The sequence below is a fragment of the Saccoglossus kowalevskii genome, chromosome 4 (assembly GCF_978046115.1).
Source record: "Saccoglossus kowalevskii chromosome 4, keSacKowa6.1, whole genome shotgun sequence".
In the NCBI taxonomy this organism is placed as follows: Eukaryota; Metazoa; Hemichordata; class Enteropneusta; family Harrimaniidae; genus Saccoglossus; species Saccoglossus kowalevskii.
In genome coordinates, this window is record NC_140644.1 from 9,485,898 (window position 1) to 9,500,734 (window position 14,837).

The window sequence follows — 14,837 nt, forward strand, 5'->3', positions numbered from 1 at the left end:
GTTTAAATTTTGACACAATTGCATGATAATGAAATTATTGAATTTAAGGCATCAATATTTGGGTTTTCATTTCGATTTATCACTGCTATGTACATGTAGATTTATATAGTTTCGCAAGATTTGACAATTTTGCCCAAGCAAAAATAGATATTAAAATGGTTAATTAATTTTTGTTATAAAATTGTATAATATCATATTCGATATCAACTTATATTCAAAATTTCATTTCAATCAGATATTAGATTTTGTAACAAGTGTTTTGAAATGACCACAATGTGTGTTAATTGACACAGTTCATGGCACCCATGTACTTTACAAATAAACATTGATTAGCATTATTCATTTCACAAATTGTGTTTATATTCATGTAAATGGAGCCTTGTCAAAGTAAGTCAGGTTTTAATAATTTAGCATACAATAAATGTAAATTGTGGTTCACATGAACTTATAGATCTATTATTGAGATGTACTTCTAAAGAACAAATAAGGTTAATGTGATTAAATGCATTTTTCCTTTTATACGTTCAAAAGCACAAGAGTTACTAAGGTTGTATACAGAGCAGTGGTTTTTTTGTAGCAAGTTTGAATTTAGTGAAGCTATACAAATTATTTTACATGCATTAATAGCATCGCGTGATATCCATATTAATATGGAAAACTTACCTGTGTGAATCATTGCAATTCGTAATTCTTCATATATAAACAAGAAAGCCATCAAAGATGACAGATCCCCCATCATCTTTATTAAAAGCACTGGTTGAACACTTATAACTGCAATAACTCGAGTTATGATATTTATGCATTTGTAATGAGGTAACATAACCAAAAATGTTTATCAGATCATGAGCCCAATGTCTATAACAAACAACATTCAATATCAACGCTTGGTGGTCATCAAGCAGCATGTGTTTGAATTTCATGTAAACAAATGAGTTACATGAGTTGCGTACATACTATGAGCCCCATTATCATACTGATGGAATATGATAATAATAATAATATTCAATACAAATCTAAATGTGCAAGACATACTTGAATTCAATATGCCTAGAGAATCATCACTAAAATATTGTTCACTGACCTGGTAGCTTAATCCATACAAAACTGGTCTGCCAATAAAAACACCCTTAGCACCAAGTGCTAGAGCCTTAAACACATCAGATCCAGTTCTAATGCCACTATCAAAATACAAATCAACATCATTGCCAATAGCTGATTTGATTTCAGGTAACATTTCCAGCTTGTTGAAAAATATATGAGAATAACATTTAATAATTTTTGCACAAGTTATTTACAAATATAATATAAACTATAATAATTATAAACAAAGTGTGAAAACAATGGAAATTAGGAGCCACAATGTTTTTATTTGTGTCTTCAGAAGTCAACTACAGCCACATACGATTTTTTTCTTTAAGACCTCTCTTTTTTTCTCCAGCAGTCAATAAGCTGTTCCAAATTTCGGGTTTACAACAGTTACTCACCGATGATGGGACACCGTCTAGTACTCTGCCACCATGGTTAGAAACAATAATCCCCTGCACACTGTGCTTAACAGCCTCAATGGCATCATCAGGATTTAAGACACCTTTGAGTACTACTGGTAACTTAGTTTCAGATATGACATTATCCAAATCATGTCATGAAACACAAGGATTTATCAGCTGCAATGACACAAGTAATTTATTTATAAAATTTGCTTGTGCTGATCATTCGAAATATTTCAATAATATTTTATTTTCCTGTGTTACCACTTGGCCATGGTAAATAGATGATATGCTATGGTAATTATCAATAGATGATATGCTATGGTAATTATCAATAGATGATATGCTATTGCAATTATCAATAGATGATATGCTATGGTAATTATCAATCGATGATATGCTATTGCAATTATCAATAGATGATATGCTATTGCAATTATCAATAGATGATATGCTATGGTAATTATCAATAGATGATATGCTATGGTAATTATCAATAGATGATATGCTATGGTAATTATCAATAGATGATATGCTATTGTAATTATCAATAGATGATACTAGTATGCTATTGCAATTATCAATAGATGATATGCTATGGTAACTGTCAATAGATGATTTGCTATGGTAATTATCAATAGATGATATGCTATGGTAATTATCAATAGATGATATGCTATGGTAATTATCAATAGATGATATGCTATGGTAATTATCAATAGATGATATGCTATTGCAATTATCAATAGATGATATGCTATGGTAATTATCAATAGATGATATGCTATGGTAATTATCAATAGATGATATGCTATTGTAACTATCAATAGATGATTTGCTATGGTAATTATCAATAGATGATATGTTATTGCAATTATCAATAGATGATATGCTATGGTAATTATCAATAGATGATATGCTATGGTAATTACCAATAGATGATATGCTATGGTAATTATCAATTGATGATATGCTATTGTAATTATCAATAGATGATATGCTATTGTAATTATCAATAGATGATATGCTATGGTAATTATCAATAGATGATATGCCATGGTAATTATCAATAGATGATATGCCATGGTAATTATCAATAGATGATATGCTATGGCAATTATCAATAGATGATATGCTATGGTAATTATCAATAGATGATATGCCATGGTAATTATCAATAGATGATATGCCATGGTAGTTATCAATAGATGATATGCCATGGTAATTATCAATAGATGATATGCTATGGTAATTATCAATAGATGATATGCCATGGTAATTATCAAAAGATGATATGCTATGGTAATTATCAATAGATGATATGCTATGGTAATTATCAACAGATGATATGCCATGGTAATTATCAATAGATGATATGCCATGGTAATTATCAATAGATGATATGCTATGGTAATTATCAAAAGATGATATGCTATGGTAATTATCAATAGATGATATGCTATGGTAATTATCAAAAGATGATATGCTATGGTAATTATCAATAGATGATATGCTATGGTAATTATCAATAGATGATATGCTATGGTAATTATCAATAGATGATATGCTATGGTAATTATCAATAGATGATATGCTATGGTAATTATCAATCGATGATATGCTATTGCAATTATCAATAGATGATATGCTATTGCAATTATCAATAGATGATATGCTATGGTAATTATCAATAGATGATACTGTAAAAGGGGTAATTGTTCACTGGGTTTTAATTTAGCTTATTTCGCTGACTAGAAAATGCGCTAAATTAAAACCCAGTGAATATGTAAAATTTAGCATAGAACACATTATCTAAATGACGAAACCGTGAATTTAAAACCCAATGAATATGCCTGAAATGGTAAATCAGTGAAATTTAAACCCAGTGAAAATTAGTCATTTTACAGTATGCTATTGCAATTATCAATAGATGATATGCTATGGTAACTGTCAATAGATGATTTGCTATGGTAATTATCAATAGATGATATGCTATGGTAATTATCAATCGATGATATGCTATTGCAATTATCAATAGATGATATGCTATTGCAATTATCAATAGATGATATGCTATGGTAATTATCAATAGATGATATGTTATTGCAATTATCAATAGATGATATGCTATGGTAATTATCAATAGATGATATGCTATGGTAATTATCAATAGATGATATGCTATGGTAATTATCAATCGATGATATGCTATTGCAATTATCAATAGATGATATGCTATTGCAATTATCAATAGATGATATGCTATGGTAATTATCAATCGATGATATGCTATTGCAATTATCAATAGATGATATGCTATGGTAATTATCAATAGATGATATGCTATGGCAATTATCAATAGATGATATGCTATGGTAATTATCAATAGATGATATGCTATGGTAATTATCAATAGATGATATGCTATTGCAATTAGCAATAGATGATATGCTATTGTAACTATCAATAGATGATTTGCTATGGTAATTATCAATAGATGATATGTTATTGCAATTATCAATAGATGATATGCTATGGTAATTATCAATAGATGATATGCTATGGTAATTACCAATAGATGATATGCTATGGTAATTATCAATTGATGATATGCTATTGTAATTATCAATAGATGATATGCTATGGTAATTATCAATAGATGATATGCCATGGTAATTATCAATAGATGATATGCCATGGTAATTATCAATAGATGATATGCTATGGCAATTATCAATAGATGATATGCTATGGTAATTATCAATAGATGATATGCTATGGTAATTATCAATAGATGATATGCCATGGTAGTTATCAATAGATGATATGCCATGGTAGTTATCAATAGATGATATGCTATGGTAATTATCAATAGATGATATGCCATGGTAATTATCAAAAGATGATATGCTATGGTAATTATCAATAGATGATATGCTATGGTAATTATCAACAGATGATATGCCATGGTAATTATCAATAGATGATATGCCATGGTAATTATCAATAGATGATATGCTATGGTAATTATCAAAAGATGATATGCTATGGTAATTATCAATAGATGATATGCTATGGTAATTATCAATAGATGATATGCTATGGTAATTATCAATAGATGATATGCTATGGTAATTATCAATAGATGATATGCTATGGTAATTATCAATAGATGATATGCTATGGTAATTATCAATAGATGATATGCTATGGTAATTATCAATAGATGATATGCTATGGTAATTATCAATAGATGATATGCTATGGTAATTATCAATAGATGATATGCTATGGTAATTATCAATAGATGATATGCTATTGTACCATTTTCATTGCGGCAATTCTCAGGGGTAAAGCTAGGTCAAAGAACGTTCTATAATGTAAAATATAATTCTATGGGCTCTGTGCTTCCTCACCTTCATCAGTTCATGATTAATACTATCCTGTCAAATAATTAACTTATATCGACTATCTCTACTAACAAGTGATATCAGGTGATAACCCAATATGATATGGTAGTTGAGGTACAGCAAATAAATAATTACTAGTAAAAAATAACATTCACTTAATTGTATTGAATGTGTCACATCATGTGTTAAAATCAGTTTCATGTCAAATATACTTACTTGATCAAGGACTGTAGTGACAGATTTATAATTAAAGTTAGGACATTCAGTATTCAATTTAGTTGGAAACTTGTGTTGCTTGCAACGCAACCCTCTGCCATCAGCAGACACTACAATAGCTTCAAATCCAGCGTCTTCTGCTCGATGGATGAGTGACATATGAGCATTGTCCTTACACAGTCTTATTTGCAACCAATGAACTGCTGAGGGAGCACTTTTAGCAATACTTTCTATACTGGCAGAACCCAACATTGGTAAGATACTAACAATTTTCATATCATCTGCAGCTGTAATTACATCAGAAGCAAAATGAGTGAAATTCACGGTATTCGACAATTGGATAGTAACATCGTTTGTACTTTTAGTATAATGAGCCAAATAGTAGTACTCTAGATGATATAATCGTAGTATCTAACATGACACACTGACTCAAAGAAAAGTAGCTGATGATTATTATAAACATGATTGACGTTGATTACTCTAAATGCAAGAAGTCACACTGGTGTTCATCTAGTATTGTAAAACAACCATCATGTGTCGATGTGTGCTATATTGTCTATAAACTACTTTATTTTGACTTAATTGATTTAATTTTTGATTTAATTGAAATATGAACAATCCCACTATCAAATTTCTAAGTATAATGTATTGTCCTGGTTTTTATCAGTAATTTATCTGGACATCTATATTTATAAACATACTATATTATACATCACATGTCAACACATTACAACATACTATATTACACATCACATGTCAACACATTACAACATACTATATGACACATAACATGTCAACACATTACAACATACTATATGACACATCACATGTCAGCACATTACAACATACTATATGGCATGTCAGCACATAACATACCACATGGCAACATACTATATGACACATCATATGTCAACACATTACAACATACTATATGACACATCACATGTCAACACATTACAACATACTATATGGCATGTCAGTACATTGTAACATACTATATGTACATCACATGTCAACACACTATGACACATCACATGTCAACACATAACATACCACATTACAACTTACTATATGACACATCGCATGTCAACACATTACAACATACTATATTACACATCACATGTCAACACATTACAACATACTATATGACACATAACATGTCAACACATTACAACATACTATATGACACATCACATGTCAGCACATTACAACATACAATATGGCATGTCAGCACATAACATACCACATGGCAACATACTATATGACACATCATATGTCAACACATTACAACATACTATATGACACATCACATGTCAACACATTACAACATACTATATGGCATGTCAGTACATTGTAACATACTATATGTACATCACATGTCAACACACTATGACACATCACATGTCAACACATAACATACCACATTACAACTTACTATATGACACATCGCATGTCAACACATTACAACATACTATATGACACATCACATGTCAGCACATTACAACATACTATATGACACATCACATGTCAACACACTATGACACATCACATGTCAACACATAACATACCACATTACAACATACTATAAGACTAATCACATGTCAACACATTACAACACACTATATGACATATCACATGTCAGCACATTACAACATCCTATATGACACATCACATGTCAACACATTACAACGTACTATATGATACATCACTGGTCAACACATTACAACATACTATATGACACCTCACATGTCAACACATTACAACATACTATATAACACATCACATTTCAACACATTACAACATATTATATGACACATCACATGTCAACACATTACAACATACTATATGGCATGTCAGCACATTGCAACATACTATATGTACATCACATGTCAACACACTATGACACATTACATGTCAGCACATTGCAACATACCATATGACACATCACATGCCAACAAATTACAACACACTATTTGGCACATAACATGTCAGCACATTGCAACATAATATATGACACATCACATGTCAACACATTACAACATACCATACAACACATCACATTTCAATACATTACAGCACACTATATGACACATCACATGTCAACACATAACATACCACATGATAACATACTATATGACTCATCACATGTCAGCACATCACAACAGACTATATGACACATCACATGTCAGCACATTACAACATACTACTTGGCACATCGCATGTCAACACATTACAACATACTGTATGATACATCACATGTCAGCACATTACAATGTTCTATATGACATATCACATGGTAACACATTGTAACATACTACATGATACATCACTTGTCAGTACATTGTAACATACTATATGATACATCACATGTCAACACATTACAACATACTATATGATACATCACATGTCAGCACATTACAACATATTATACGACACATCACTTGTCAGCACATTGTAACATACTATATGATACATCACATGTCAACACATTACAACATACTATACGACACATCACATGTCAACACATTGTAACATACTATATGATACATCACTTGTCAGTACATTGTAACATACTATATGATACATCACATGTCAACACATTACAACATACTATACGACACATCACATGTCAACACATTGTAACATACTATATGATACATCACTTGTCAGTACATTACAACATATTATATGACATATCACATGTCAACACATTACAACATACTACATGTCACATCACATGTCAGCACATTACAACATAGTATTTGACATATCACATGTCAACACATTACAGCATACTATATGATACATCACATGTCAACACATTACAACATACTGTATGACACATCACATGTCAATACATTACAAAATACCATATGACACATCACATGTCAATACATTACAACATACTATATGACACATCACGGTCAGCACATTGTAACATACTATATGACACATCACATGTCAACACATTACAACATACTATTTGACATATCACATGTCAACACATTACAGCATACTATATGATACATCACATGTCAACACATTACAACATACTGTATGACACATCACATGTCAATACATTACAACATACTATATGACACATCACATGTCAATACATTACAACATATTATATGATACATCACATGTCAGAACATTGTAACATACTATATGATACATCACATGTCAACACATTACAACATACTATATGACACATCACATGTCAACACATTGTAACATACTATATGATACATCACTTGTCAGTACATTACAACATATTATATGACATATCACATGTCAACACATTACAACATACTACATGTCAGCACATTACAACATACTATATGACACATCACATGTCAACACATTACAACATACTATATGACACATCACATGTCAGCACATTACAGCATACTATATGACACATCACATGTCAGCACAATGTAACATACTATATGACACATCACATGTCAACACATTACAACATACTATTTGAAACATCACATGTCAACACATTACAACATACTATTTGACATATCACATGTCAACACATTACAACATACTATTTGAAACATCACATGTTGGCATGCATTCACAAAATGCTACTTAATATATAATATATACACTATCATTAGTATGTGTCTCTATGTCATGCAATGTGGTGAAGGGTAGTGGTTGCCACTGCACGCTTACTTCATGTGGGTTCCATACTACACATAGCAACATAAATATGTAGGTCAAATGGGTCATTTATTTACATAAAATTTGAATAGAAAATATGCACACTGTCCAGACTGTCAGTCTAATTTTCTACAAGTATATCAGTACATACACACACTATGTGATATCACTTAAAGACGAGGAAAAGTAAAACTATTGAAGTACTTTAACTCACCTCTTGCAACACATCTTTCCCCATCTGGCCATATCACAGATCTGGCTGCAGAGGGCGCTATTCCAATAGGCAGATCAGTGACACGGCCTAAAAACATTGTACGAAGGTCCACGTTTATTACTGGATGGAAAATCTTGGTCATAAGCTGAACTCTGATTAACATATGAAAAAAACTATGGTTGTTTATTTTACATTGTTTAAGGTCTATCACACAAAGTAATAAACACTGTTTGATTTGGCATCGCTTACATGACACTTAAACTCCCTCGACATCTGATGTTTCACAATTAGTATAAAATTAAATATATGTTTTTATAATTGGCATTCCTGTAAAACATGTCATTTAGCTTGCATGTTAGTTTAACTCAATTAGCTACCCAGTAACTTTGATAATGTAAAAGTAATATTCACCAAATGATATTATTGGTGCTTAGTTAAATTAAAGACAAAGTCAAAGCTAACAACGTAATGTTGATGCCAGATAAAAGAGCTCAGCAAATGTAATAAATTGCACTTTATAGTTTTTTTATATAACCATCTTGATTCTTCATCAAAGAATTATGGGTAAAGTTTTTTCCCTTTTAAGATTCTGTAAATTTATGTGATTATAGTGGGCATACTTCACTAAAACAGCATGTACATGTAGTTATATAAAAGTGTTTTACAGTATGTCTATCATTTCATGTAATTATGTGTTCATTAAACTGCGGAAATACAACTTAAAGTTTGTTGACCTTTCCCATGATGCAATGCCTGAAGTGATATAGTGAAACATTCCAAATACATACATGTTGAATATAGTGAGAAACTTACTTTTTGAATGCCTCAATATTGGCAGGAATGGTTAGTCTTTTACCAGTTCCACCAGCAATATACCCAAAAAGATCAGCGGGTACATGATCTCTGGCATACTGCTCAAAGTCATCACAGCATATCAATTGTGAAGACTGTGACCTGAAACAATACAACGATTATAAATAAATTTAAGTATAGAGTAATAGTGAGATATGAATGAATGAATGAATGAATGAATTAATTAATTAATTAATTAATAACTATAATGTATTACAGTATCCTTAGAAATGCAACGTTTCTATCAGTTAATAGCAATAAAAACTAGTTGGGAATGAATTGAAAAATAATGAATCCTGAATATAAATAAATACTACTAATAATACATTTTTGGTGAGCGATCACAGAGTTTATCAGAATTAATTGGGTCTGTAATCCCTGTATACATAATTTTATGGCTTAATAAAATAAATATTAAATAAAAAGAAAAATAATAAAGAAAAATATTATAGGGAATTTTTTTTTAACTAATGATCAAAGTATAAAAAATAAATTATCAATAAGAGACCCTCTATGGTTAACTGTTTCCAGTTTTACACTACAATTTAAACAATTTTCCTGACATAAGGCCTAATTATACCAATTCTCAGGGGCAGACATTCAGGCAAACAAAGGGAAAACAAAGGCTGAAATCTCTTAGAAAACTGCACTTTGTAAGAAGACTACCCCCCCTACAAGTGCAACATATAGGAATTTGGTTGCTAAGGATTACCTTAAAATTGAAATTGTTTTTTGACTTTAGCTGTTTTCATCATCTCTTTGATCTGCGATGCAAATCAGCTCTCGCAGAGCCCATACTAGAAATTGATGTGTACGTTATGTGATGTACTTCCACCCAGAGAATAATAATACAAACTATGATACCAGAATAACCACTTATAACCTTAGATATTTGAGTGTGATTTTGTGCAAACCAATCTACAATAAGAATCAGATAGCTTTTTCAGTGATTTCAACAACAAAATAGATGACGTACTGTTTTTTCTTTTATTTTTACAATATTTTGCTAGAAACCAGAAAAGTTGTGAGAAACAAATATATTATATAAACACCGGTTTCCTGATTGGCTTAAAAGCAAACTTGCCTTTGATGTTAAAGTGGGAGGGTCGTCACTTGCGCACGCGCGGGAATTGGGTCCCAAGCAATGTTAACAACACAAGCGAAAAACGCAAAGGCTCATGGGTAGACGTTTGTTTGTAAGCAATGACACGCTATGCCCATCTGACGACATCCCCGCTTTAAACATCTCGTTTGTAAACAAGCCCGCTTTAAGTATTTAATTGTTTATGTTAACAATTAAATTGTGGTGTACAGACATCGTTAAATTCAGTCCCTGCCGGTGAACGTTTTACAATATTATACTTACCGAGGCTCTTTTTTTTCGAATAGACGATATATAAAAACTATAACAGAAATGCACACAAGTAGAAATACACAATCTTCAAAGTACATGGTCTACGAAAAATAACAGAACGAGTGGTTATGGAGGGGTAATTTTCACTGCTATATGGTTTGTCCACAGTAGAGGGACTGTGGTTTGTCATACATGTAACCAGCTGGTGTATCAAACTTACACATCAAATTATATATTTACCCTGTACCACAGATAGAGGGACTGTGCCTGTACTGTAGTCGTTCAACAAGTTTAAAGTTCGGATTAGTACTTTTATAACTTATAAGCTGCGGTCCAACGCTTAAACTGCTTTTGAATTTGACGTGTTCAAGATTGTATTTTGTTTCACTTCGCAAGCCCCTGAAAAGTGAATAAATGCATATCTCGGGATACGGCCGGTCATGGCACAACCGATCACAGCTGAAGTTTATACTGAGAGGTCAGATCAGATCACCGACTTCCGTAATCACCGTGCTAGTCGAGTCACGCCCTCTAGCTAGCTGACACAACGACCATTTTTGATTTCGTCGTTGATGGCGTTTATCGTCAATAGGACATCTAAACACATAGAGGGTGGGTATTTTGTAGTACAAAATGCATTTCATGAGCAGATATTTAATGAACACAGATAGTAACTTACGGTAAAGATTGTATGCTGGTGTATCAAACGAGATGACAAGATAGAATATATGAACTTGTTTTGCAAAATTTATCATTCAGTGCCTCTAGCTTTCAGTGTATGTTTATAGCTTCCTGGCTGAATTCTGCATTTTCTTGTGATTACAAGTATTGAAATTGAAATTGTAGGGTCTATGGCAAGATGCATTAGTTTAGAAACAATCACACGTCAAAAGGCCGTAGTCGTAATTCATTCCAGAGCACAAGTTCAATTTAAGACTAATTTTCGCAGATTTCAGAAATTGGCTGATAATAATTAGATATGCATCAATATACATGTTTTTTCATTACTAAACTAATCATGTCTGTGATGATTATGCAATTAGTATGCTCGAATTTCAATCCAAAACTAATGCATTGTTCTCAGGCAAGGTATATACAAGGTCTTATTGAAATGCAATAATGGATATGCGAAAAACATGGGTAATTATTATGCAAATTAAGCAATTATTATGCACATGTTTCAACCTTAAACTAAATAGGTCTGTGTACCAAGTTTCATAATAATGATTTTTTTTTTTTTACAAATTAGGTAATTTTGGATGTATATAAACCCAAAACTAATTAGTTACATTGTCTTACATACCAAGATTCATTTAAAAAAGATAATTACTTGAGATATTTATAGGAAAGCTGAAAACTACTATACAATTAGGGTAATTAATATGCACAGATTTTATCAAATTACTTTGAAATGTAATTAGAACTTGATATCGATAGAAAAGCCAAAAAATTACGCAAATTAGGTTATTAATATTCACATATTTAAACCAAAACTAACAAGTCTGACCATTGTCCTAGAGCATCCATGTGCCAAGTTTCATTGAAATGTGATGATTAGCACCAAGATATCAGTGGAAAAGGCAAAAATTATTATTCATTATGGAAATTAGGTAATATGCACCTTTGTCAGAGGTCAAAATGAAAAACAAATGTACATATATAGTATTGGAAGTAAGGGGCACCCATCTTCCAGGAATAAAGTTTATAAAAGTAATAATGGCTCATTGTGGCACTTTGTTTTGGAAATTGTTTTATGAATTTCGAGAAAGTTAAGTGTACCAAGTTTCATGAAACGGCTGCTGACATGTAACAATGACTTAGCACTTTCTCATCAAAAAATGGTCGGCCGAATTACATCATAAAAAACGTTGGTGTCGATGTATCCAAGATTAAATAAATCTATGACAGTATCCGAAAAAATGGGGGAAAATGTGTGAAAAAAACATAATGGTCACAAGTTGGTGAAATTTGTTTGAATCATGGGAAAAAACCAAAAAGACACTTATGTTCCAAGTTTCATTGAAATAAATGGTTCGAGATATGGGTGGAAATTTGCTAATTATGCAAATTAGGTAATTTTAACTTCAAACTAGTAAGATATATGCATTGTTCTTGGGCAGCTGTGTCAGAGTGTCACAGAAACACAATTAGTTCTAGAGATATTGTTAAAAACTAAACAAAATCGCCTCACAGAAACTTCTCACAAGCAGGTGCCTACTTACTGGAAAGATTAGCTTTAAATGATCACTGATCACAAATTTAATCACGCTCACACTTGTCGCATACGACTTGTTTACCACTTCCGTGTCACTGAGAATGTTCTAGAAACGTACTGTGTCTTGGTGGAATATTCTAGATTTTTTTTTAGAAAATGGTTGAATAGGTAATTGAACACTGTAGAAGGCAATAGAAGGTAATGGAACATTCTAGAAATTTGTAGTAAGTTCCAGACTCGTGTATGCTGATGTAATGGTCTATTTATAGACAGTGTAGGTATATATAGGGGAGTTGTTCAGCACAGAGTTCAGATCGGAGATCTCGTTGAATTGTATTGGAGTTTAAGTATCTAGTTATTGGAGTAGTGGAGTTTTATCGCGTTATTGTACTTGATGTTTGCAGAGTATAATAATACCAGTACCAGTTGAAACCTCATCTGTTGGCTCCGTGTTCGTATGTTATCATCGCCGCCAGGGAAGTCTTTCTGTTACTGTTGCCATTTTGGTATTTGAACCATCACACCTGTACTATACCAATTACGGTAATATTACGTTGCGTGTGACAACACTGAACAAGTAAATGCTATCGGCCACAAAAGCCATAAACTTTATTACAAACACATTGCATTCAATCTTGATACAACACTAACCTGACTTAACCAACATTCTATTTGACAGAAGCAAGCTTACCTACATATACACTACTACATCTGTCATCAGCTGATTTAAGTGTGTAAAGAAACGCAATGTAAATAATTTTGCATATTTTGGAGCATGTTTCTTCAAACATGTATGGATGGTATAAATTTTATTCAAACAAAATGTTTCAACAGTAAACGTACCAGTTTTTCGTTGGTTGCAACAATAAAAATGTTCGTGTGTATGCAATTCAATTACCTGAAGTTAAATCCGAAGAGCATTTCGTGTTTTGCATTACTGCATCAAACAAATACTACCACGATAACAAAATATGGCAATCAAACAAAAATTCAACATGCTCTAAAATTATCAAAACTTATCAACATTGCTTCTTATGGTCACTAATTAATCATAATAACATTAATAGTCAGTGGAATACGTTTCAGCAAGATTTACAGAGCTACAAGCCGTATTATAGAACATAATTAATACAACGCATACATGGCATTTACACAGTTTACCTGATGATGCAGAATGTCTCACGATGTAATGATAATGTAAACTTTTTAAACAGAAGACAAGTGGAATATAATGGTACTGATATGTCAAGCACAGGATTTTTGTGATGAATACTCAAATAAATAATACTATCTAAATCAAAAATCCATCACAAGAATTACCTTAATAAGATTTGCATATTTTGTTGAGGAAAAAAAAAATTATTTATTAAAGTGCATACAACAAATAACAAAATGAATGATTTAAAATAAA

The 14,837-nt window shown here is 31.6% G+C and overlaps 1 protein-coding gene across 1 annotated transcript; it reads right to left on the bottom strand.

Moving 5' to 3' along the window:
* Window positions 1-407: 407 nt before the first annotated feature.
* Window positions 408-11,309, bottom strand: LOC144357497 (2-Hydroxyacid oxidase 2-like). The gene is made up of 8 exons (XM_085498226.1): window positions 11,224-11,309; window positions 9,819-9,959; window positions 9,006-9,157; window positions 5,114-5,400; window positions 1,485-1,640; window positions 1,082-1,240; window positions 664-739; window positions 408-472 (listed from the first exon to the last, which is right to left on the bottom strand). Exons 1-8 carry the CDS (start codon window positions 11,307-11,309, stop codon window positions 408-410), a joined length of 1,122 nt encoding a protein of 373 aa, XP_085354352.1.
* Window positions 11,310-14,837: the final 3,528 nt, after the last annotated feature.